Source organism: Marmota monax, unplaced genomic scaffold, assembly GCF_021218885.2.
Source record: "Marmota monax isolate L192 unplaced genomic scaffold, Marmota_monax_Labrador192_F-V1.1 WCK01_AAM20220418_F8-fsc00024, whole genome shotgun sequence".
NCBI classification, from domain to species: domain Eukaryota; kingdom Metazoa; phylum Chordata; class Mammalia; order Rodentia; family Sciuridae; genus Marmota; species Marmota monax.
The window spans coordinates 1991616-2019308 of NW_026695224.1; the positions used below are offsets into that span (position 1 = coordinate 1991616).

Genomic DNA, 27693 nt, shown 5'->3' on the forward strand with positions numbered 1-27693 from the left:
TCTAAAGTTCACCACTTTTTTTCAAGTTCTTGAATTGAAATGAAACCAGAATTAAACTACTTCCATAAATAGTATGGCCTATAGTCTGTGTCAAGGTGAACCCAGAAATACTTTTCCCAGATGATCACTAACTATAAAAAAGAAAAATTAAAATAGTGAAATGTCAGAAAGGTGTCTCTTAGACAATGTTCTCCTATGGAAGTTGTTATAATTGTTAATAAAGAAACTTGCTTGTGAATATTCATCAGGTAATGGTTCTTATTTTGTAGCCAGACTTTTCAGAGTAATGAAGTATTTCCTTTTCTCTTTTAGCTCTGTTGGTTTAGCAAAAGCAGCTCTAGAAGCAATTAATGGATTCAACCTTTTTGGCAACCAGGTAAAAAAAATAATAAGAAGTCTTTGATTATTTGAATTGTATGTTTAATTAATTTGGCTATTCCTTAAGTCATTTCCTTATAATCAATGAATATATGAAATTTATGTACCAGCCCATGCTTGAAAAGCTTTTACTTTGAAAATTATTTGCCAGTTAAGTTTTAGTTTTCTCACTAAAATTCATTCCTTATTTTTTAAAAATTTCTTGATAAATTAATTCTCTCATTTTCTTGGTTTAGTGTCAATAGCTTCCCTCAAGTCTCTTAGACATTTCTTAGGGATTTCATATTTTAAAATATTTCTGGCATTATATATTATTTATTTTTCATGTCAGTTCTCATGTAGGTTTCAATTTAATGTATATAAATGTATTTCTCATGCAGAGGGGAATATGTGTAATGTATGCAGCCATAGAATAGGCAGTTTTGATACTAGTTTCACCTTCATCTGCCTATAATCATATGTCTAATATCTCATTTTCTTTACGGATTAAAGGGAATCCTTGAGTGTCACCTTAGATCATAAGATGTTTAGCCAGTTATGCACCATAAAACTAATCAACTGACCACAGATTGAGTTGTCAATGGAAGGGAATAAAATGTAGAAATAAACATTACTATTCCAGATCAAGAAATAGGCTAATTTTCTTTAGCAGTTTTTATAAAGATTTCCAAAATGACAAGGCAATGTGAAGTTTCCAACTGGTATAATTAAGTCTAAGTTACTGAAATGCTACTTTAGCGAAAATATATTTTAGGAAGCTAATGCAGATGTGCCAAAGAGTCACCTTGGGTTTTGTTACAGCAATTATTATACTATGAATCTCTAGTCTTGAATTTAAGAAAGTTTCAAGTCATAGTATGGTAACACAACTGCCTGTCTTCTCTTCCCTTGATATATAAGCTTTCTTTTCACCCCAACTTTCTCTGGAAAATGAGATGTAGTTATATCTAGTGTATGAGGAATGACTAAAGACAGAATTGGGAGAATGGTACATAGTCTGTGCCCAAGAGGTGACCCAGGGTTTCCTTCTCACATGTATGGATAGACAGATGGCTAGATAATGACATTAAAGAATAGCATTATATTAGAATTAGGAGATGGCATTACTGTATTCTTTGTAACTAAAAAGGTAAGAGATATGATAATAGGATCTATTTCAGAAGGTTTACATGCAAATAATAGTTAACTTAGCTATTAGCTATTAACTTTAGCTCTGCTAAACCCTCAATAACAGTTATCTCTTATTGTTATTATTAATGAACTACAGTCCATTAATAATATGAAACAAAGGAAATGAAGAGATCTGATTGAAAGTCCTGTAGAGTATTTCAAGTGTACTGAGAAAAGTCATGGATCAAATCAGAGGTGGACTACCAGCATTCTGAAAAAAAAAAAAATATGGGTCTTGCTTGACTGCTTTCCATGGCATAGCAAATAGTAAACTGTTGTGAACCAGGAATGGCCAACTCTTTTTGAAATTATTTCCTTTCTTTGAAGTACCTGAATCTTCAGGTTGTTTATACACATCTGTATACATACATACAAGGTAGCTTTACTAACTCTATCTGGCTTTTTAAATAAGACATATTATTTATACAAATTAACAAAGTTTTACTGTGACATTTCCATACATGTATACCATTGTGCATTAATTATGTCCTTCCATCTTCCACCTTTCCCTAGGTCCCTGTCCTGTTCCCTAATAGTCTATCTTTTATTCAGTTCATCTTTTTTTTTTAAATATTGTTTTCACATATGATTAAAAACATACAATACTTATCTTTCTCTGTCTGGCTTATTTTGCTTAACATGATGTCCTCCAGTTCCATACATTTTCTTGCAGATTAAAGGATTTCTTTCTTTATAGCTGCATAATATTCCACTGTGTATATGTGCCATATTTTCTTTATCCATTCATGTATTGATAGGCACCTAAGCTGATTCCATATCTTAGCTATTGTAATAGTACAAGTATTTCTTTGCATTCTGAGTCATTTCCTTCCTGTATATACCCAGAGGTGGGATAGCTGGATCATATTATAGTTGTTTTAGTTTGTTGAGAAACCTTCATATGGTTTTCCAGAGTAGCTGTACTAGTTTATATTCTGACCAACAGTATATAAGGGTTCCTTTAGCCCCACATCCTTACCAGTATTCATTTTTATTATTTTAATATTAGCCATTCTGATTGGAGTGAGATTGAATCTCCACCAAGTTTTGATTTGCATTTTCCTGATGGCTAAAAATATTGAGCACTTTTTCATATATTTATGGTCATTTGTACTTTTTCTTTTGAGAAGTACAAATTCAGATTATTTTCCCACTTTTTATTGAATTACTTGTTTTCTTGTGTTTTTTTTTTTTTTCTTTTCAGTATTTTATGTATTCTGCTTGTTAATCAACTCTCAGATAAGGACCTACCAGGCAAAGATTTTGTCCCAGTATGTGTCTCTTCACTCTTTGTCTCTTCACTGTTTCTTTTGCTGTATAGAAATTTTTTAATCTGATGTATCCCATTTATCAACTTTTGTTTTTGTTTTTTGTGCTTATAGAAGTCCAGACAGGAAATCGTTGCTGGTGCCATTATCTTGAAGGGTTTTTCCCATTTTTCTTTTGGTAGTTTTAGAGTTTCATATCTTAATATTAAGATTTTTTATTCACTTTGAGTTGATTTTTGTATGGAATTGGGGTTTAGTTGCAATGTCTGCATGTGGGTATCCAGTTTTCCCAGCACCATTAGTTGAGAGACTATCTTTTGTCCAACATGTTCTTAAAACCTGTATGGAGAATCAATTGACTGAAGATACATGAATTTTTTTCTGGATCCACTGTTCTTTCTGTTGGTCTACATGTCTCTTTTTATGCTGATACCATGTTGTTTTTGTTACTATGGTTCTATAGTATGTGTTGAAATCTCACATTGTGATGCCTTCAGCTTTACTCTTTTTGCTCAAGAGTGGTTTGGCCTTTGGGCTCTTTCATGTTCTCACATAAATTTTAGGATTGTGTGATCTGGTTCTGTGAAGAATGTCATTGGTATTTGAATAGAGATTGCACTGAATGTGTAAATCACTTTGAATAGTCGAACTTTTTAAACAATATTAATTATCAGAATATATAAACATGGCAGTCCTTTCCACCTTCTAGTGTTTTCTACATTTTCTTTCTTTAATATTTTATAATTTTCATTGTAATGATATTTTACTTCCTTAATCAGGCTTATTCCTTGGAGGTTTGTTTTTGTTTTTGTTTTGAGGCTATTGTAAATGGGATTTATTTTCTTGATTTTTTTTTTTATTCAGCAAGTTCATTACTGGTATATAGAAAAGACACTTTAAAACAAAATTATTTTTAGTTGTAGATGGACCTTTATTTTAATCATTTATTTGTATATGGTGCTGAGAATCAAACCCAGTGCCTCACACATGTGAGGCAAGCACTCTACCACAGAGCCACAATCCCAGCCCAAGATTTTGTATCCTGCTACTTGGCTGCATTTGTTTATGAGTTCTAAGAGTCTTGGTGGAATCTGCAGGGTTTTCTAAGTACGGAATCATATCGTCAACGAACAGTCAATTTATATGCCATTTATTTCTTTCTCTTTCCTGATTGTTCTGGCTAAAGTTTCCAGAAGTATATTGAATCAGAGTAGTTACAGTGGACACCCTTGTCTCTTGATCTTAGAGGAACTCAGTGTTTCCCCATTCTGTATGATGTTTGCTATGGGTTTATCATGAATAAACTTTATGTTGAGATTTGGTCCTTCTAGGCCTAATTTATTCAAGGACTTTTATCATAAAGGGATGTTGAATTTTATTAAATGCTTTTTCCTGTATTTATTGGAGATGATCATGTAATGCTTTTATCTTTGATTCTGTTTAGGTGATGAATTATGTTTGTTGGTTTCTTCATGACAAAGCATCCTTGCATCCCTGGAATACAGCTTGATCATGCTGCATTATCTTTTTAATGTGCTATTGAATTCATCTTGCAATAATTTTTTTGGATCTTAATTTATCAAAGATATTGGTGTATAGTTTTCCTTTTTTATTGTGTCGTTATCAGATTTTGTAGCAGGTTAATACTGTCTTTATAGAATGAGTTTGAGAAGATTCATTCCCTTTCTGTCTGATGAAATAGTTGAGGTGCATTGGTGTTTAAAAATCTGGTAAAATTCAGTAGTGAATCTTTCTGGTTCTGGGCTTTCTTTATTGAGAGACTTTTTATTACCACTTCTATCTCATTACTTCTTTTGCTTTATTTAGGATTTTTATATTCTCTTGGTTCAATTTTGTTAATATATGTCCAGAAGTCTTTCTATTTTTTTCTAGATAGTCCAGTTTATTGACATGCAGTTTTTCAAAATGTCTCTTAATAAGCCTTTGAATTTCATTGGTATCTATATTGTATTAACTTCTTTTTCACCTCTAATTTTACTTATTTGAGTATTCGCTATCTTTCCTTTGGTTAATTTAACTAAAGCTTTGTCAATTTTATTTATCTTTTCAAAGAACCAGCTCTTTATTCTGTGGATTCTTTGTATTCTTTTCATCTTTATTTTATCTCTGATCTTCATTGTTTCTTTCCTTCTACTTATTTGGTGTTTGGTTTGTTCTTATTTTTTTAAGATCTTGAAATGTATTATTAGTTTATTTATTTGAGATCTCTATCTTTTTTTTTTTTTTTTGACACTAGGGATTGAACACAGGTGTGCTCAATCACTGAGGTATATATATCCCCAGCTTCTTGTGTGTGTGTGTGTGTGTTTTAGAGACAGGTTCTCACTGAGTTGCTTAGGGCTTTGCTAAGTTGCTGAGGGCTGGCATTCAACTTGAGATCCTCCTGCCTCAGACTCCTGAGCAGCTGGGATTACAGGCATGTGCCCCTATAACTGATTCTTTTTTATTTTGTTTTTTAATGTCAGCACTCATTGTTATAAATTTCCCTCTTAGTACTGCTTTCACTTTATCCCATAGGTATGTTTTGTTTCTATTTTTGGTTGATTCTTGGAAATTTTTTTATCCCCACCCTATTTTTTTCAGTAACCCACTATCTTTCAAGTGTGTTATTCAGTATTCATGTATTTGTATGATTTCTGTAATTTCCCTTGCTGTTAATTTCTGCTTTCTTGTATCTTATCTGATCAGAATGGAATGAAACTATTTCAGTTTTTTGAATTTTTTAAAATTTGCTTACTGTTGAAATATGTGGTCTATTTTGGAAAAAGTTCCATGAGCTGATGATCGATCCTCAAACATTGGATGGAATATTTTGTAGATGTCTATTAAAACCATTTGATCTATAGTGTATTTAACTGATATTTCTTTGTTCACTTCCCCCCCCCCAATGAGATTTATTGGTCAGAGTGGAGTACTGAATCCACCCACTAGTCTTGTATTGAGGCCTCTCTTCTTTATGTTTAGTATTTTTTTTTTCTTTGATGAAATTGCATGGTGTGATGTTGGTGCATATTCTACGTAGCTTTAAAACTTTACTTTTCCCAGGAAGTTTTCATATGTTATTTACTTATAATTCTAAAAGAACTGAAGGCTTTATTAGTCATTGTGATTATGAGTTAAAAATTTAATATCATTATTGTTTCACAGCCAGTTTCTCAGAGTTGACTTCACATTGGAATCCTGAGGAATTTAAAAAGCAATACTGATTCCTATACCCAGACATACTGATTTAGGTGTAGGAGGAGGCAGTGACACTAGGGTTTTCAAATCTGCTCAGGAATTCTAAAGTGCATCCAAGGATGAGAACAAGTGCTCTAATCAGTGTTAATTTTTTATCTTCTTTAGGTCATGTCATTTTACAATGTGTCTGTGCACCAAGTGTTTGCTAAATGAATGACCCTTTGATAATTTTGGATGGAAATATAGACAATGTCTTATTCTTTTAGTGACTGCATGTTGCGAAGTAGAACTTCTTCATCTTTCATTTTTATAGGATAGTATCAGTGTCCTAGTTTTATGAATTCCATTTCATCCTGTCTTCTGATGGGGAGCATAGCAAGAACCAATTTTGAAAATCTTAGTATTTCCACTTTTACAATTGTTAAAATAATAATGTGCCTGCTAAATAGTAGCACATTTAATACTGCATGGGATTTTTATTGAGTGTTTAATCATTTTATAATGTTGTTTAATGTATTAAAAGAGCTGTGCTCTCATTAAAAATTAGTTACTGGGATAAGAACTGACAATAAATATTTTTAAGTGAAAACCCAATGTAACCTCCTCACATCTTGGAGGATTTCAGATTGTATGGATATTTATTTCTAAAGATTTTTGATGTAGTGTTTTGAAAGATCTGATCTTATGTCTTTAGCCAAGTTAATTGAAAGCTTTCAAAAAGTCTATCTTTTCTTTGTGTCAACTTCAGGGAGTCAAAGTTCTTTGGAAATGGAAAATCCCTTCTTAAAAAGAATGGTCAGAGAGTTGACTTAGCTTTTCTTAGTTCACACAAAAGTAGGGTAGAACTAAGAACTAACCCAAAGCCACTCACAATGAATCTGGAAGGTGAATTATTGGTGTGGGAAATCTCAGATCTTTGATGTGTTCTGCCATAAGTTGCAAACTGTTTTCTTTTTTCCCCCCAATAGCTTTATTGAGGTAAAATTGACGTACCATAAAATGCACATATTTGAAGTGTGCAATTTTATCAGTTTTGACATATATGTATTTAATAAAATTAATATACGAGCATTATTATTACTTTTTTTAAAAAAAATTGAAGTAGTGCAGACTGTTTCTTTCATGGTTTATTACATTAGAAATCAATCACCTTGAGATATAAAGAATCCCACCCCCACATGTCAACTCTCTCAAAATTAAATGGCACACTTATAAATATCTTAGAGGTCAAGGAAGAAGCACAAAAAAGTGTAAAAAAAAAAAAAAAGAGCTTTGAACTAAGTGATAATAAAAGCTTAAAATATCAGGATCCCTGGGATGAAACACGACTCAGATGGACATTTATAACTTAAATTACTTGTAACAGAAAGAAGCTGGAATAACAATCAAATTATTTTCAAATTATGTAGTAGGAAAGAAAAATAAGAGTAAGAGCAGAAATATGTTAAACAGAGAAGAAATAAAACAGCTAAAATTTGATAAAATGTAAACAAGTTTAATCAAGAAAAAGTAAAAACACAAAAATTAATATCAATGGAAAGGGGATGATCAATCCTACAAATGCTAAAAATATATTAAGGTAATATTATAATTGTATGCCAACATATGTGATAGCTTACAGAACATGGTCTATATTAGAGAAACATCTGTGTACTGCTGAGAAGATGGTGTATTCAGTCATTGATGGATGAAATATTCTATATATGTCTGTTATATCTGAATTATCAGTTGTATTTTTTACTACTATACCTTATTTAGTTTTTGTTGGAGGAAAACAAAATCCAGTGGTGACAGAGGCATGTTAAAGTTATCAAGTATTGGTCTGGGGATATAGGCTCAGTTGGTATAGAGTGCTTGCCTAGCATGCACAAGGCCCTGGATTCAATCCCCAGCATGACCACAAAAAAAAGTTACCAAGTGTTATTGTGTTGTGGTCTATTTGATTCTTGAAGGGTTTGTTTGATGTATGTAGATACTCCATTGTTTGGGGCATAATTATTTATAATTGTTATGTCTTGTTGATGTATAATATAATTCTGTTAAGCTGAATGAAATGGTAGCCTTCTTTGTCACTTCTGATTATCTTTGGTTTAAAGTCCACTTTATCTGATAGGAGGATAGAAACTCCTTCTTTTGTTTATGCAATCCATGTGAGTAACATATTTTATCCCATCCTTTCACCTTTAGTCTGTGGATGTCTTAAAGTACTTGTAACAGAAAGAGATGAGTTTCTTGGAGATAGCATATTGTTGGGTGTTGTTTTTTAATCCAATCTGCCAATCTGTGTCTTTTCATCGATGAGTTTAGGCCATTACTGCTCAAGGTTATCATTGAGATATGATTTGTATTCCTGGTCACTTGGGCTTATTTCTAGCTTTTAATTTTAATTAGTTTACTTTGATTGACTATTCCTTTAGTGTAGTTTCTTCAATTGCTGGTTTTCACTTTTTTTTTTTTTTTTTTTTGGTCTTCATGGAATATTTTGTTGAGAATGTTCTGTAGTATAGGCTTTCTAGCTACAGATTCTTTTAACTTTCATTTTTCAAGGAGTGTTTTTATTTAATCTTCAAATCTGGAGCTTAATTTTGCTGGATATAGGATTCCTGCTTAGCATCCATTTTCTTTCAGAGCTTGGTGTATGTTATTCCAGGATCTAGCTTTGAGGGCCTGGGTTGACAAATCAGCTAAGATCTGAATTGGTTTCCCCACATACATAATCTGATATTTTTCTCTTGCAGCCTTTAAAATTCAGTCTGTATTCTGTACCATAAGCATTTTCATTATAATATCATTCTAATTTGATGCATTTGGGTCCTGTATTGATTTTCCATTTCATTCTTTAGGTTTGGAAAAATTTTCTGATATTATATCATTGAAAAAGTTGTACACTCCTTTGGTTTGTATCTCTGAACCTGAATCAATTTCAATAAATCTTAAATTTGGTCATTTCATGTTATCCCATAGTTCTTGGAATTTTTGTTCATGGTTTCTTACCATCTTCTTTCCTTGGTCAACTCTGTTTTCAAGATTATGTATTTTCTCTTCTTTGCCTGAGGTTATCTCTTCCAAATGATCTAGTCTGTTGGCGATGCTTTCTATTGAATTTTTAATTTAATTTGGCTTATTTTTTCCTTAATTTTGAGGATTTCTTCTTGGGTGTGTGTGTGTGTGTGTGTGTGTTTTGTTGTTGTTGTTTTTGGTTTTTTTTTTTTTTTTTGGTCAGAATCTCTGCCTCTTTATTGAAGTGATGTTTTACTTCCTCTTATTTTTTTTAAATTATTTTTATTTTTTTAGTTGTAGACGGACATAATACCTTTATTTTGTTTATTTATTTTTTTATGTGGTGCTGAGGATCAAACCCAGTGCCTCACACATGTTAGGCGAGTGCTCGACCTCTGAGCCACAACCCCAGCTCCACCTCTCATTTCTTATACTGTCCTTTACTTCACAGATCAGTTTAACTATGTACATTCTATGTACATTGGTTTGTTTGGGGCAATTTGTTCTTTTGCTTTTTCATGTTTTTGTCTCTCCTCATCTAACAGTATGGTTATGAGGCAGTAGAGTTTCTACTCTGTGGACTTATAGTGTCCCTGAAGGTTTCCAGTACCTCATTATTTAGGGGGAGACAAATAATAATAACAACCAATGCAAACAATATACAGTATTAAACCAAATAGTTTCTACTATGATGTCTACAATATTAATTATCACAATAAACAGAAGTGATATGATCAGTTGTTGCCTACAATAAAAACAGCAAGTTGTGATTATAATTTCAAATGGCAGACAGGGAGAGAAAAGAAGAGATAAAGGATGTGATAATTATGAGGGAGGAGGAGAGAAGAAGAAATAAAAGAGGAAGCATGAGAGAGAGAACAATTGAGATTGGCTGTTAACAGAAAAAATGAGAGAGTCAATGGAAACAGGAAAAAAATATATATGTAAAGTAAAAATTTAAAGAAATTACAAATAAAAATAAAATAATAGAAAACAAAACAAAAATATATTATTCTAACATTCTAGTTCACAAAAAATTCATCCATGAAAAATAACTGGCTTAAAAAATGCTAGAAATGAGGAAAAAATATAAATATGTATAAATGCTCATATACCATATTAAGGTAAGAATTAAACAGAGAAAATAATTTTTTTTAATCTTGATAAAAGTTAAAGTTCTGATAGAATTTCTGTTGGAGTTCAAAAGAGTCTCAGTTTTTCTTCTCAGCAGTTTTAGGTAGGGTTCACTGGATCATGATGCGTTACCCGCTGGATAGAAGGGCTCCAGCCTCTTTGCTGAATGCCAGTTGTTCTGGAGATTTTAAAACAGCTTACCTCCAGGGGCCAGTACTTTTTGATCCACACTAGAAGACTGTACCCCACAGATCTGCCCTGGGTTCCACTCATGTGTTGGGAGGCCCAATTCTTAGTCCCCTATGTCACTTTCAGATCCCTTTCGGGTTTAGTCTCCAATCTCTCCTACCCCCCACCCTTCCAAATTCCAGGCCAGAAGTGTCTCTACCTGTGAAACCTGCAAGCATTCGAATTTGAGGAGTGGGATAGAACGGATGGGTTTCCACAACCAGTTGTTCCCTGTGTAAACCTTTCTCCATGTTTGATTCTTTCCTGGTCACTTAAGCACACTCTGTGTCATGCTTTGTATGTTTACTTGGCCTGTATTTAGGGCCATCTTACGTTTGCCAGGAATTAGCCCTCTCAGCTGCTGGCCTCTGCACAGTGGCTGCAAAATGGTTCCTGCCTTTGTCCCCTACCTGGCACCTGGAGAGATGGTGGCTTCTATCCCTGCACATGGATATTGTGCAGCGCATCTTTCATGTTTATGAGGCAGTGTCCTTGATCTCTAAATGCTCTGTACCTAGGCACACCTCAGGCCTCCCTAAAATGCGGGTTCCGGGTTGGGGATGTGGCTCAAGTGGTAGCGCGCTGGCCTGGCATGCGTGCGGCCCAGGTTCGAGCCTCAGCACCACGTACAAACGAAGATGTTGTGTCCGCCGAAAACTAAAAACTAAATATTATAAATTCTCTCTCTCTTAAAAAAAAAAAAAAATGCAGGTTCCTTTAATTCCCTTATCCCTCCACTGTGCTCATAGAGGGGCTGCTCTGGTTGGTGCTTTTGGCCTGATTGTGACATTGGCTGTGCCCCTGGGGATTTCTTCCTTATTTTTTTATATCCAACCTACTGAGTCCCTGATCTGCTTTAATGTCCAATTTTAAATTCCAGTAAAGTCCCCCTGCTTGTTTGTTTGTTTAATGTTCACCCACCTTGCTGAGAAGCTGCCTGTCTGCTTTCTTGGTTTCACTCCACAGAGCAGCCAGGTAAGCAACCTCCTCTGTTCTTCCATCTTGAAATCCTCCCCTGTGTTTTCTTTGAGAATTCTTATTTTTAAAAAACTTTTAGTTTTTTTTTTTCCCCAATAATCAGTTTCCTTCTTATTCAAGGGGAAAAAAAAAAACAACACTATTTAAATCTACATTCTCAAACTATGTTTGTTACCAAATCTTGGTCCTTGTCCCCAATGCCAATTTATACCAATTTAATAATGAGGACATGGTTTTGAAAAAAAGGAAAAAGAAGGTTTATAGCTTTGCTAGCAAAGAAAAAAACACAAGGGACTTCTGTCCCAGAGGCTGTGATTCTGCCCAACAAACTCTTCAAGGGTTGCCTTCCAGGTGTGCTCTGGGTGCCCTGATGGTATGTTGGATATTCACTTCTTAGGTTCTCTGGCAGATAGTTCCTACCTGTGGTGGGTGTTGTTCAAGGATAATTAACTAGTGGCAGAAAGATAGCACTGTCTCCCTAATCTTGTTAGAGAGTGGGGAGAGGGGAGAAGAGAGAAAATACATATCCTTTTAAAAATAAGCCTCAGAGCAAGGAGGACTATATTTAAAAGGTTAAGTGGACCACTGTTACATTTTTCTTTGAGTCACTGTTTAGGAATCAAATGTGATAAGAGGACCTTAAAAGCAAATGCAGGGGCTGGGGGTGTGGTTTAAGTGGTAGCATGTGTGAGGCACTGGGTTAGATTCTTAGCACCACATAAAAATAAAATAAAGATATTGTGTCCACTTAAAAAAACTAAAATAAATTAATAAATTTTTTTTTAAAAAAAAGGAAATGAAGAATACAAAAAGAAAAAGAAATGGAGACAGACCTCAACGATCAGCAGAGCTTTATTAAGTAACCGAGGGGCACATTTTTGAGAGAGAAAATGGCAATGGCTACAGCAAGTTAAGACTGAGTTTTATAGGGTTTAGCAGGGCCAGGTCACGGGAGGAATTTCGGTTGTAGGCTCATTTAGGGCTGGTAGGGGAACAGTCATAGATAAGGGAAGTTCTTTGAGGCCTGTTGTACCAGGGACAGCCAGTTCAGGTATAGGTGGGGGCCAGGTGCAAGTCCCTTCTGTGTTCTCCCCATTTTCCCTTCCTACCTTTCCTATGACTAAGGCCTAGGCTTTTATTTTATCCCACTACAATGACAAAAGCTCCAATTTACCACAGACATCCCCCTACAAACCTGGCAGGAAAGCGGGTAGGGGAACAGTTTTAGATAAGGGAAGTTCCCTGGGGCCTATTGTCCATATCCTTCAAACCTAATTTCTATAATGATGAATTTGTAATAAAAGCTGATTTGGGGTCAGCTACATTTAGATACATACTAATGTAATCCTCCATTAGGGATACTTCATCAGGGTCTCAAATATGTTCTTAATAAATACAGTGACAAATATATTTAAATATTTTAAGTCATATTTGGCAGTGTTCAAATAATCACATTTAATAAACAAGTCAGAATATATTATCAAATGTCATGGACATAGTAAGCAACAGTTTTGTGATTCCTGATTTTGAGTCTCAGCTTTGCTGTTCTGAGAATTAATGATCAGATTTATCCTCCTCTTTACTTTGAAAATTCCTTTACTAGTATGTGAGCAGCATCTTCTGTAAAGAAGAGAAGGCTGTATTTTGAAAGGAGCTACTGGAAAAAACTCTTGGAGCAGGAAGCAAAAATTGACCGTTTATACACCTATTGCCATTACAATGGTGTAGAGGGGGAATTCCAGTCTGTAAACATTACTTTCTGGAAGAGTACTCCTCTCTGGGCTCTGCTAAGGGAAGCCTGATACTGAATTAGAGAAGAAAAAACACCTCATTGTAGCTTTGTTGTTTGATTTTGCTTCTAAAAGAAGAATAGAAGAGATCATGTGTAGTAGATCCCCACTAAATAATTTCACCTTATTTTATTTTTTGATTCTAGATAAGAGTAGCAATTCTAGTAGCTCAGACTTAGAGAAGTGATTAAAATGGGAGAGAGAGAGGGCCAGACAATTCTCCAAATCATTTCACTTTTAACCGAGATCATTGATATTAACAGTATGATGTGGTGCATATGGTACCATGGGCCTTAGGAACCATCTCAAAAGTGTTTATTCTTGTCATGAGAATTGAGGGGACAGGTAGATGGGTCAGTACAGCCCTTTCCCATCATTGAAACCATGCCCCCCATGACATTGTCAGGTAGAATCATTTAGTGCATTTACTAGAATTAAAATAAGTGCAGAAACTCAGAATAAAGTTTGAGCTCTGTGGGGTTGTAGCTCAGTGGGGGAGTGCTTGCCTTGCCTGTGTGGGGCCCTGGGTTCGATCCATAGTACCACATAAAAATAAATAAATAAAAATAAAGATACTGTGTCCATCTACAACTAAAAAAAATGTTTTTTAAAGAAGTTTGAACTCTCTGTTGTAAAAAAAAATATGCTCTCTATGTGGAATCAGGATATTACGACAGAGTTCTGATGATTTCAGGAAATGGAAGATGAAAATCAAATATCCAAAGTTAATAAGATACTCTGAAGTGACATATACACATAAAACATTTTTCATATTCTTGCTTTTAATTGGGGAAGTCAAGATACTGACAAATGAGCTGAGGCCAGAATCTAAAAGGGACAACTAGAAAGATTGCTCATGTTATGCAAAGTGTTCAAAGCAATGCAGACATGTAGCTTGCTTTGAAATTTGCAGGACTAAAATTAAGCGTCTGATGATTTAAAGTAGGTGATAATTAATTCCACATGAGGACTCTCCTTGATGACTTTTTTTTTTTTTAATATTTATTTATTTTTTTAGTTCTCGGTGGACACAACATCTTTGTTTGTATGTGGTGCTGAGGATCGAACCCGGGCCGCACGCATGACAGGCGAGCGCGCTACCACTTGAGCCACAGCCCCAGCCCTCCTTGATGACTTTTTAAAAGTCTTGCTTTGGGGAATAATTGCCCATGACCTTGGGTGATTTTACCCTCCTGGAAATATGGGCCTTAATGCATAAACTATTGTATATTTTGTAAGAGAACACAAACAGTATTGTTAACCTATGCTCTCAGTGTTAAAATATGATAAAATTGTGAGATTTTATTTCCCTTTGGGCATATTTCTTAGAGACTGGTAGAGGAAAATTGAAACCCAAACAAATATTTGATGAACTTAGATAAATAAGCTATCTTTTGTGGCCAGAAAATAGAAGTTGACTGTTTACATTATTAAATAATGGAGAGAATTACCAAATTTTTCATTTCAAAAGTAAATTATCCTATTTTGATTGTATCTTTTAAAAATTTAATTCCAGGCAGTTTGGCATGCAATTAACTTTATTAATTATTGGCCTAAGGACAAATTATGGTTCCTATATTTTGTGTATTCACAGGTTCCTAACATATTATACCCTTTATTTCTTGCTGTTTTATTCTTACTAATCTAGTTGCTTCTTTTTCCTCCAGAATTCAGATCCTAGCTTTGGTCCTTATCTTCTCCTACTTCCTTAGGCAACTATATAATTATTATTCTTCCATATAAACCATGTTCATGGTACTTTGCTGTGGTGACTTACTATAATTATAATTCTTTCATTAAGCCCTGTGCATGATACTTTGCCATGTATTGCCATGTGTGGTCTTTTGGTTCCTTTCATAATTGTCTTGCGCAGGACTGTCTATCACTAGGTCAGTTCCTTGAGAGAACAGGTCAAATTCAACCTTGTTTGTTTTCCTCAAAGCAGAGTGCATAGTACTCTGCCAACAGTACCTATTACATGACATTTTGTTGAATGAATAGATGAGTAGAGATGGGAGATTGGAACTCTTCAAATAACAGAACAGTTTAATATTAGCCTGGTTGTTGAGAGACAGCCTAACTCATTCCCTGTTCATTCATTAATTCACTTGCCAGAGTGAAATATTTTTTAAAAATTATGTTTTGAATGAAAAACTATTCTACTTTACAAGCTGATATTCTTGTATTAACATGGGTTAAGCGGAGAATTACATATCTAATAAGTCTAATATTTGGATCTAGGAACTAGTGCTATATGATTGATTCAAGGAGTTTTCATTTCCATTGAGTGTATCTTTGAAGTTTGTGAGAATTGAGATGAGATTTAGAAAGTAATATTGAAGCTACATGAAATGCGTGATAGTTCTGTTTTCCCCACATATATTTTTTCAGTGTTCTCTTATAATGAAAGCAGTCTTTGAATTCCCATTTCATTAGTTTTCAAATATTTAGCTCCACAGTAAAAGAATGTCAAGTTGACTTAAAATTGTGCTGTTTAATATGGAGTGAACTAGGGCTGGGGATGTGGCTCAAGCGGTAGCACACTCGCCTGGCATGCGTGCGGCCCGGGTTCGATCCTCAGCACCACATACAAACAAAGATGTTGTGTCCGCCGAGAACTAAAAAATAAAAATATTAAAAAAAAAAAAATATGGAATGAACTAAAGGCTAAATGGTAAACAAAAATTTTAATGTTTTAGAAGACCAGTTGACATTTTATAGTATACCTATCATTTAATTCAAGTTTTGTTGTTGTTGTTCTTACTTGAAAGATAGTTGTTTTGGTTTTTGCTTTTTTTTTTTTTTTAGTGTGGGAAATTGTAAAACTAAGTGATTAAGGCATGGGCTTCTATGTCAGACTTGATTTTATACCCTTGCTCTATTGAACTAAGGCTTAGTGTCCTTTTCAGTAAAACAGGGATAATAATATCTACATGTGGATATTTAGTGACATAAGCCATGTGAAACATAAAGCATTATGCTAACATATTAAATAATAGCTACTGTTATTTTCAGTATTATTATTGGAAATTCTGCTATCTTCATATTTTAATCAGATGTTTTAACAGTTCTTGATTTTATATAAATTTATTTAGTTTGATCATATAATTAACATTCCTTATAAGGAATGTACAAAGCTCAGATTTTATGAATTCAAATTATTTCTAGTTTTATTCCTTGTCATATTAGCTTAACTACTTGTATTTTCATTAAAGTAAATGTTATTAATTGACTATCTTGTAATCAGTACATTTTGATATATAAAAAAGGCAAAAAATTTCAACTGTAAATATATTTTATGATTGTTTAATATATTTACTGCAAGAAATTTGAGAAATACGGAAAGTATTTTAAAAAATCGTAAGATCTTTAGTAATCCCATACTTAGACAATCAGTGTTAATATTTTTTGTGAAATTTCCCACAGTAACAATGCCAAATGTTTGACAAGTTCTTGAAATGTTTTTCTTTTTCTCTCTCTTTCTAGGGCTGTTCTTGGTCAGTTATTTTCGTGGATCTTGATGCTCACAACCGCAACAGGCAAACTTTGTGCTCACTGTTACCCAGAGAATCAAGATCTCATGTGAGATATTTTTAGCATAAATTAAAATGAACTGTCATTTATGATTTTTATGTCATTTTAACTTCTTTTCCAAGAAAGTACTCTTAAAATGTTAGAGGTTGTCCATAAGAAAACATAATTAATATTGCCCCTGACTCCTCTGGCCTTTGGAAAGCTGACTTAGGAAGAAAATAGTTGTGGACAAAGCTTCTCTGTCCTTTGGATCTTTTGTAAGGCAATATTAAAAAAAAAAGACATTATTTTTCTTTTGGTGGAGTTAGCAACATTAGACCAAAATGAATTATTTTTTGTCATGGAATATTAGAAAAATATATTTCGATATATGTTTTTTAGGAGAGGGCTACTATGGATTGAACTCAGGGCCACTCAACCACTGAGCCACCCCACTTCTTTTTGTATTTTGAGACAGGGTCTCACTGAGTTGCTTATTAGTGCCTTGCCATTGCTGTGGCAGGCTTTGAACTTGAGATTCTCCTGCCTTAGCCTCCTGAATGGCTGGGATTACAGGCATAGGCCACTGCACCCAGTGATACTTCTTTTGAATAAATGTTCTTGTTTCTTTTCTCCCATTTTATTTACTCTATTTCTTTGTCTGATGAACTTTTGTATGCTTATTATACCAAATTGTACATTTTTCTAGATATTATTTGTGATTCTATTCTTTAAAAAATCCAAACATAATAATATAATTATTTAAAAATAACTTACATATATGTAATGTAAGATTATAGTAAAAGAAATCAAAACTCACAAATAAGCATCATTTGCTATTTAATAAAGTAATATCCATTTATTCTACCACTCAAATATACTCTTAGGTGGTATCATATACATGTTTCCATATATTTTTATGCACATGTATAATATTTTTACTTTACAAAATAGAACAGTATTGGTCACAGTCATTGTTATCCTAAATGTAGAAATACATTTCTATAATATAAATTTTAATTTCTCTTAGAATATAAATTTTAATTGCTGCTAATTGATGGACCTTTAACTTGTTTCTCTTTTTCAATATTATAAGCAAATTGCTATGGCAAACTAAATTGTGATGGCTATTGGTATTAAATTTTTACATATTGCTCTAATTAATATTTTAATGTTTGAGCCTATGTTGCACTTTGACAATTCTCTTTATTAATAACAAAGTTTTAACTCTTCTGTAAGGTCCACTGCAGCATGCCATAGAAATACTTGCCTGCTCTTCTGAGCAAGCTCACACTGTTGGTTGGATAATCTATTTGACTTTTCATATCCATGATTTTCCTTAGGCTTTGTTGATCATATCACTGTAGACACAATTTGTTTTTCTTATTGACCCCAGAATACAGATGCTGCCCTGCTTCCCTGCATCAGTTATCCTGCATTTGCCCTGGATGATGAAGTTCTGTTTAACCAGACACTTGATAAAGTAGTTAGAAAATTAAAAGGAAAATATGGTTTTAAACGTTTCTTGAGAGATGGATATAGAACCTCACTGGAGGATCCAAACAGACGCTACTACAAACCAGCTGAAATTAAGGTATCAAAAAATATTGTGCAAAAAAAAAAAAATGGGCTGGAGATGTGGCTCAAGCTGTAGCGCGCTCGCCTGGCATGCGTGCGGCCCGGGTTCGATCCTCAGCACCACATACAAAGAAAGATGTTGTGTCTGCCGAAAAAACTAAAAAATAAATAAAAATTCTCTCTCTCTCTCTCTCTCTTTAAAAAAAAAAAAATATATATTGTGCATTAGTACATGAAAATGGTCAAAATCACAAATTCCAGAGGCTGACTCCTTGGGTTAAAGTTCCAGCTCTTTAATAGCTATGTAGTCTTGGATAAGTTAATTGAACTCTGTGTTTAATATTATTCATTGGTGGGGCTGGGGATGTGGCTCAAGCGGTAGCGCGCTCGCCTGGCATGTGTGCAGCCCGGGTTCGATCCTCAGCACCACATACAAATAAAGATGTTGTGTCCGCCAAAAACTAAAAAATGAATATTAAAAAAATTCTCTCTCTCTCTAAAATATATATACATATATATATGTATATATATAAAATATTTTTCATTGGTAAAATAATAATACTAGCTATATCATGAGGTTTTTTTAATATTTATTTTTGGTGTAGATGGACACACAACACAATGCTTTTTTAAAATTTTTGTGTGGTGCAGAGGATCGAACCCAGGTCCTGCCCGTGCTAGGCGAGCGCTGTACCACGGAGCCACAATCCCAGCCCCTCATGAGTTTTTTTTTTTTTTTTTTTTTTTTTTTTTTTAAGAATTAAATCGGGGGCTGGGGATGTGGCTCAAGCGGTAGCGCGCTCACCTGGCATGCATGCGGCCCGGGTTCGATCCTCAGCACCACATACAAACAAAGATGTTGTGTCTGCCAAATACTAAAAAATAAATATTAAAAAATAAAAAATAAATAAATAAATAAATAAAAAGAATTAAATCGTTTAAAATGTTTAGAACAGTGCTTGACACATGGCAAGTGCTCAATAAATATTAGCTCTTATTCTATGAGGTCTGTTTGCTCATAGTAGGCCATCTTGATGCACTGGTCAAACAATTTTCTCTTGCATTTTCAGTCCTTTGCCTGTTTGTCTTATATAATATAAAGTTTCTATTTGTGATCTAGCTTTTAGTCTATTAAGCAAATGCTATTATTCAAACTGATACTACTCCGTCTGTCACTTTTGTTTCATTTAGACACTTCTCATTACAATATACTTCTCTGAATATTAGTTTTAAAATATTATTTATTTCAAACCACTATGTATAGTTTTGTACTAGCTGCTTTTAAGCCATATAAAATATTCTTAATACTCCGAAAAAGTAAGCATCCCCTCACATTGCTGAAGACTTTGCTTTACTGGGTACATTGAAAATTACTCTTTTTTCCTAATATTTTATTTTTTTGTTGTAGTTGGACACAATACCTATTTTTTATTAATTTACTTTTATGTGGTGCTGAGGATTGAACCCAGGGTCTCACACATGAGACCTAGGTGAGCACTCTGCTGCTGAGCCACAACCCCAGCCCCTCTTTTTTTTTTCTTTTAATATTTTTTAGTTGTCAATGGACCTTTATTTTATTTATTTATATGTGGTGCTGAGAATGGAACCTAGTTTCTCACACATGCTTTACAAGTGCTCTTCCACTGAGCTACAAACCCAGCCCTGAAAATTTTTAAAGCATGCTTATCACTTTGACTCACCCACTGAAGACCCATAAAATGGATTTGTAATATGGGGTATGTCTCAACAATATTAGACTTTGTAATTGTTTGGCAATTAAGGTACTACTCTTAAATTCAATATACACTTAGTTTTGCAAGACAAGTTGACAAATTATTCATGAATGTGTTAAATTTCATAGTCAATGTATCATTTGAGAGCTTTAGGAATCATTTATTGTGTATGGTATTGAATTTTTATAGCTGTTGAAATTTTGTAGTGTCAAAATTTGCTAAATTAATCAGTTTATCATTTAAATGCCTTCAAATGTTTTATTTCTATTTAATTCATTTCCTGAGCTGATTTACCTCACTTACATTTGAATTGAACCATCTGCAACTACCACCTTGCATACTTTGAACTTTGGATCAGTCTACCAGGCCTTCTCTACTTATGTACTCACTGCTGAGCACCACCAAGGAAAGCTACTAGCACTCTGTGGATAAATACCTCCTCTAATTCAGGATATCCTTTTGGTCAGTCCTTATCACTGTTTTCACCTCCTCTTGTCAGTTGTACTGTATGACCCTGCCAGGACCCCTTCTTGGAAGCTTTTCCGGCCTTTTTCCATTTGTACTCAAGTTTCCAGCCTTTGATTTCTTATTTTCTACTGAGAGTCTTTCATTTTGGTGTGGCCTTCTCCAGTGAATCTCTTCATCATACTTGTCTCTTTCTCTCCTGTCTCATAAAAGGTGCTCTCTCTTCTTAGCTCACTACACACATATACATTTCATCTTGTTCTCATTTATTTTCTTAGTTCTCTAACTGAAAGTTTTCTTTTCTTAATGACTGATGAACATTTCTCCTTTCTTACACTCATCTTTCCCACTTCTACACCTTCCCTCTGTTCTGTTTCCCCAAATTCAATCAATTTCTTTTCCTCAACATAAACACATTGATGTTTATCATTAAAAAAAAAAAAAAAGCAAAAAGCCTCCCTCAACCTATATTCGTATCTGCCTTTCATCCTCTTTCTCTTTGGAGCAACACTTCTGAAAAGCATGGTGTAAAAGTGGTGTATAGACCTTGTTTTCCTCCCATTCTCTTTGGGCCTATATAATCTGTCTTTTCTCCCTAACACTCCTCAGTAGCTATATTGATGTCAGTCACTTTGGGTCACTATATCATAAGGGATTGCTTTTCTGACCTTATTTCATTAAGCCTCTCTTTAGCATTTGCATACTTTAAATGAGTCTTTCTTCTTGGAAGCTGCTTCTCTATTTGTCATAACTCTGTTTTTCTAGTTTTCTACTTCCTTCTCTCACTGTTCTCTTTAGTCTCCTTTGCAGGTTTCTCTTTTTCTGTCCTCTTAAACATTGCTCTTTTGTGGTCCATCCTCAGTCCTACCCATGCTCTCACACCTTATCAATAATGCTCTTTATCTCATACTTCTTCATCCCAATTTCTTTACTCATTTATGCAACTATCATTTTGTTTGTTTGTTTGTTTGTTTTGGTGCTGGGCCACATCCCAGCCCTTTTTAATCTTCCATTTTGAAACAGGGCAGGATCTCACTAAGTTATTTAGTGCCTTGCTAAATTGCCAAGACTGGCCTTGAAGTTGCAATCCTCCTGCCTTAGCCTCCTGAGTCACTGGGATTATAGGGATGCACTACCATGTCCAGCTTAAAGCAACTGTCTTTTGAACATCTCTACTTAGATGCCCTACAGGCTCCTTGTACTCAGTTCTAACTCCTCTGCTCAAGCCCCAAACAAAATCATTCTAGCTTCTTCCCACTCAACTACCTTTGTCAGTCACAAAAGCTGGCTGATTTGGCTTTCTTAAAAATCTTAATATTATGTTCCTATTTCTCTATTACTCCTTGATATAGGCTACTGATTTATAACCTGGGGAAATTGTGTCCCTCAGGAGACCTTTGTTATTTTAAAATTCCTGCTTTGCACAGGACAACCCCTACAATGGAGAGCTATTTGACCCAAATGTCAGTAGCCCTGAAGTTGAAGTGCCCTGGTTTAGGCTAATCTTTTCTCTTTGTATTGCTCTAGCAGCCTCCTACCTGCTTTCCTTTTTTCTTACCCTGTATCTCTATTTAGCACTACCAATTGCCCAATTTAGCAAGTAAATGTATTGATAAGTCATCATTGGTTCCCTGTTCCAGGTCAAAGTCACAGTCTCTGAACATGAGCTGTGAGGCTCTTCTTCATTTGACTGGCCTAGGCAACACATTGTGGTTCTGTTTTTACTATTACTTTTTCCTTGCTTATCTTAGAATCATTGAATTACCAGCATTTTCTATCCATACTTTGTGTTTCTATGTATCTATAGTTTATATTTTTGCTTCCTCTGTGTGGACTTCCTTTAGCTCATCTCTCCAATGAAGCCCATCAAGGATTGGCTGAAACATCTCTTGTCCTATAAACCCTTCCCTGACCCTCAGGGAGACTAACATGATTCATTCACTGCTTTCCTAATGTATCATGTAGAGACGTTTTGTACTGCACTATAGCTGTTTATTTGTGTGCTAGCCTCTCCAGTAGGTTGTAAACTTCTTGGGGAAGTTGTATCTCTTTTGTGTCTTCATATTTCTTGGTCTAGTTGGTGCCAGGTATTAGCTTTTTAGTAAATACTTGGTAAATATTTATTGGATGATTGCTGTTTGATGGATTGAATAAATGAGGTTTTCAATAATAAGAGTCCTGATAATTTTTTTAAAAATAATTCACTATTATAAAAATCAATCCAACTTTAAGTTATTACTATAAATTAATATTTTACCTTTTTAGCCTAAATACAGTTGTTATAGTTTGTTGTTGAAATTTTTAATCTTTTATTTTCTGTTTTAGCTATTTGATGACATTGAATGTGAATTTCCCATATTTTTCCTTTATATGATGATTGATGGTAAGTGAGCTTTTTCCTGAAATGTAAGCTATAGGATATAAGTGGTTTAAAGAAGAGCAGAAATGAAATATGACTCCTTTCATCTAGCAAATAGACTGTACTTGGGTGATGTTAACTGCTCTGAATTTTTATGTACTACTCTTCTGCTTTCTGAGTGAATGTTAAATCATATACATAATTTTTAAAACTACATACAAATAAATAAAAGTATTGTGTCCAACTAAAACTAAAAAATAAATAAATAAATATAAATAAAGTTGTATAAAAAATTTTTAAAAACTACTTTGATTTTAAAATGATACTAATATATTATTTGTATTTACAAAGAAAGGTTTTTGATTAATATAAATCATGAATACTATAATCATGACATATAACATTTATGCTTAATCAGAGAGAAATTTTAATTAAAATTCAGTTTTCACTTCTAAGTGCTAATATGACTTTCTAAATTTCTTTGAAAAAAATCATTCAATTTGCATTACTTTTTAAATTATATTTTTATCATTTACATAAAAAATTATCACAATAATTTAAAAAGGACCAGTAAGTTTTCTAAGGTAAAATTTTTATGATACTTATTCAGTAAACCTGATATTATATTTTATATTTTACATTTTAGGAGTTTTTAGAGGCAATCCCAAACAAGTCAAGGAATATCAGGATCTTTTAACTCCAGTGCTTCATCAGACCACAGAAGGTATAGTTGCTTTTTCAAGAATTCTTCCTATTACCATTTCCTTAGTGTTCCTTTGAAATGTATAAGTGAGTCTTTTATAAAATACAATAATGTATATTAAATTGAAAAAATGGATTGAGCCTTATATGAAATCTTAGAGAATAGTCTATTAATTTATTATAATACATGTGTTTTTACATAAGGAATTCATCAGTCAATACAGGAATGCAGAAGAATTTAGATAGTCATGGCAGTACTAATGCCAAGGTAGTGTGAATGTGGACAGATCTTTTTCATCTGTTACTAAATTATGTAATTCCTTTACTCTGTGTAGTATGATAATAATATAAAGTGACTGATTTTTATCCATGTCACCAAAAATTGTATGATTGGTGAGTGCTGCTCCCACTCCAGACCCAGAAGGCTCCCTGGAGATGCTCTGCTCTTCTCTAAAGGCACTAGGGTTACCAAGAACATTCTATCCTCTTTGTAGTTGCTTCTAGGGCCTTTAGCATTGTGCTTTGAATGTATTTTATATGTTTAAGTGTTATTTTTCACTGATGTATTTAATATGTTAGAAATGGTCAAAATGTCCAGTCTTATAAGTGGGAATATATTGATTTCAATCAAACACCACCAGGGACCATTAAAGAACATAATTGACTTTTCTATATTATTGGAAAACTAATTCTCCAAGGAATTTCAAACATAAAGGTCTAGATATCTTTGGGATTTTGAAGTATAAATAGAATAAGAATATATTCTCATCTGAGAACAGTTTTGAAAACATATTTATACATAAGTTAAAAATTATGGTGTACTGGTAAAAAAAAAGTATGTGGTCTTATGGACCTGATAGAGATTAATTTAGGTTATTCATAAAGATGAATAAAATGTCATTTACAGTACTGGTCCTCATTCCTATCCCACAAAGAGTCTATGATTACTCTTTGGAGTTTTTCCTCAAATATCTCAGAATAAATGCTTCATTTTCTATCCACACCCTTTAAAATGCTTGTGATTTTAAAAATTATAGAAGGTTTATTGCTAAACGTTGAATGATAAATACTAATTTTTACAAAAAAGTTATTTTTGTCTTTATGCTCTGAATAATCACTTTGTGAGGATTATTGGATGAACATGAGGAATGATGTAATGAATGTAATATTTGAAATCTATTGAATCAGATCTTCAGTAGCAGATCATTAATGCATTGAGGTGATAGTTGAATATACTCCACTTTAGGCTTCATCATACCCAGGGTGATGTTTGTTCTCTATATATCATAGAATTTTTTTTTCCTGGTTTTAGACACATATATCAATAGTGATTGATCAATAGTGATTGAAGAAGGAAACACAATTTTAGGGAAATATGTGTAATTTACTGCAGGTTCATGCTGCAAAAAGTTTTCTGTAGCACTCTACAAAGACCCTACTCTTTAAATAATAATTTTAATTTCTGCAAGGAATATTTTTAAATGGGTTGGTCACAGGAAAAGATGGATTTTTTTTCCTCTTCAGTGATACTGAATGGTAGATAATGGGCTTAATATTTAAATAGGGATTTCTTTGCTCTAAGCAGTGGCTCAGGGTTATAATTCTTCATTTAAGATTACACAGTATCTCATTTGTGAAGCTTCCACAGACTAATCCTATTAAAAATAGCTTCCTCTATGGCTCTAAACATTTGCATACTGTTTATTTGATTCATTTAAAGGTGTTAAAATTAAATGTTGTTAAAGGAGTTGTGTACATAACTTTGGCTAAAGCATAATAGTATGCTGTTGATTTACAGTCAACAAGCTTTTTTGCGTGTTTTTAACTGGTAAAATCTGAAAGGAATGAGAATATCCCATTTCTGTAGCTTATCAGATCTATCTCCTGGACAGTCTTTCTCTTTCCTTGCTTTCTAGTCATTACAGACTCTTAAAGGACATTTGGGGAAGGGCATTACTTTGTTACATTTTAATATCCTTATTTTTAAACTGTAGGATGTCCTGTAGTTCCAAAGTACTATTATGTGCCAGCTGACTTTGTAGAATGTGAAAAAAGAAATCCTGGTAGTCAAAAGCGATTTCCTAGCAACTGTGGCCGTGATGGAAAACTGTTTCTTTGGGGACAAGCCCTATATATCATCGCAAAACTGCTGGGTAAGTATAGGAAAAGATGGTCAACATTTTTTCTTTACTTGTTATCAAACTGTAAGAAATACGTATGTATTTGGTGATGTTTTTCTTGGATTTGGGTGATATTTCATACTTTTTAGAGGTCTTTGGGGAGTTTCTTAGTGTGTAAAGGAGTATTAATGTATTTACTGAATGATGAGGGACAATTTCCAGGAAGAAAGTCAAATAGTTATGGGTACCATTATGATCATTTAGGGGGCTGAATTCAGCTTAGTAAATAGGTTTCTAGCAGAATGCTTTGAGAACTTTGTGTTACTTTTATGTGATATAATAAAGTTTACGATTAAATGTAGCAGTCGTGTTTGAACAGTGCTTTAGTAAAATATATGCCATAAGGAATTGGTCATCTTTGAAAATTCTCTCTTTACCAATAAATACATGTTGGTAATTTTCAGGGCTGGTTATAGGCTTACTGGGACTATTTATTCATAATTCTTAATTACTTTTTGGCTTCTCCTGCAAAAAAGCTAAATCAGGGTAGTCTTTGGGCACACTGAAACAAAGGCAAATTTGATAAGCACATACACACACACAAAAAAAAACTATTATGCATCTTCTTGCACCACTCCTTGCTAAAATTTCGAATATTGCCAGCATGTCCACCAAAGGGCTATCATTTCAATGTCAGAATTTCTTTATGATGAGTTATTAAATAAGCTAATTATAAAATCTGTACTTGTACTTTAAAAAGCCTGCTTACTATATGAAATACTCTTATTGTCTTTGTTTTTTCTAGCATTTCTGTATAAATGCTAAATTAGTTCGTCCTGCAAGAGTAATCATCTTTGGTTCCTTTTTTTTTACAGTCCATTAGGGAAGAATATTTCAAAAGTCAGATTTCCAATTTTAGCCTTACTCAAATGATGTGTAAGAGCAGACAGAAACTAACCAAAGAGGAGAAAATTAAGTTAATGCTGTTTTCAATTTGCTCCTTTCCTAACTCTATTTTCTGTGTCTCTTTATATACTGAATGCTAATTTAAGAACATGTAGAAAATTTTTCTTTCTTTAAAGGGACAGCTTTTTGACAAGGAGTTAATATTATTTATAAAGGCTTTGCTTTTTTGGTTTTTCCAAAGGAGGAATGGAATACACATGAAGTAATTTTTGTAGAATCAAGCCAAGTCAGAAAGGTTATCTCTGGTTAGAATGTTATTTCCATCTCATTAGCATAAATACAAAAAAGCTTTTTGATAGGGTTAAATAAAACATTTTAGTAGAGTAGTAGTTAACCTGGGTAAAGACAGTAATTTTAACTAGAATCACAATTTTCTATATACTTAGAAATTATAAATGCACATGATGAAACTGTTCTATAATTCTGAGACTGAAAACTGAACCCTGTGACAGAAAATTTAAAGTCTAAACCTTTTTCTTTCTTTCTCTTGGTAAATCTCCAGCCTGGGGTTGTTACAATGAGAAAAATTATTTTGGGGGCAAAGTATAAAATTGACAAAGCTGATGAGATGGGAATGCAGAATTGACCACACCCTTCTTAAGCAAATTGAGCTTTAAAAAATAAAAAGTCTGAGAATAGTACCAATCAATAGAAAAGTATTGGATCATCCTTATTCCAAAATAAATGTGACAAATGTAGACACATCTTGAATGTAGGCAGTATTTTCTCATGATAAGACCAGAGTGAATGTGAAGAGTATAGGTCATACCTCTATTTCTGTTTCATGACCAAAATGAAGAAGAACTACTGCAGGGCTGCCTTAAAAGAAAGAGTCAATTTCTCTTTTCCCTGTTGGGCTTCCAAAAAAAAAAAAACAGTAAAGAACATGTAAAAGGTATGTTGTGCAATATGAAACTGTATCCTGATTTCCAGATGCAAAAAAAAAAAAAAAAATGCTGCATATCCAATAGCACTCTGGCCTAGCCATGTGTCATCTGTTAACAGATCACTAGTAAGATGAGTAAGATTTCAGAAGACTAAATCATTTAGTTGCTGTTAACTATTGTTAAGAGCCATCAGACTTCTATGGATTTTCATTAAGATTCCAGA

At 33.6% G+C, this 27693-nt stretch overlaps 1 protein-coding gene across 4 annotated transcripts in view; it reads left to right on the forward strand.

The window, feature by feature from the left end:
* Positions 1-27693, forward strand: part of Phkb (phosphorylase kinase regulatory subunit beta) — a 225231-nt gene that overhangs the window by 109160 nt on the left and 88378 nt on the right. For all 4 annotated transcript variants that reach the window (XM_046435179.2, XM_046435180.2, XM_046435178.2 and 1 more), the window contains 6 exons: positions 313-376; positions 16634-16729; positions 18057-18254; positions 22762-22819; positions 23442-23519; positions 25492-25650. In XM_046435179.2, coding sequence (XP_046291135.1) covers positions 313-376; positions 16634-16729; positions 18057-18254; positions 22762-22819; positions 23442-23519; positions 25492-25650 — 653 coding nt within the window. The remainder of the gene's footprint in view (positions 1-312; positions 377-16633; positions 16730-18056; positions 18255-22761; positions 22820-23441; positions 23520-25491; positions 25651-27693) is intronic.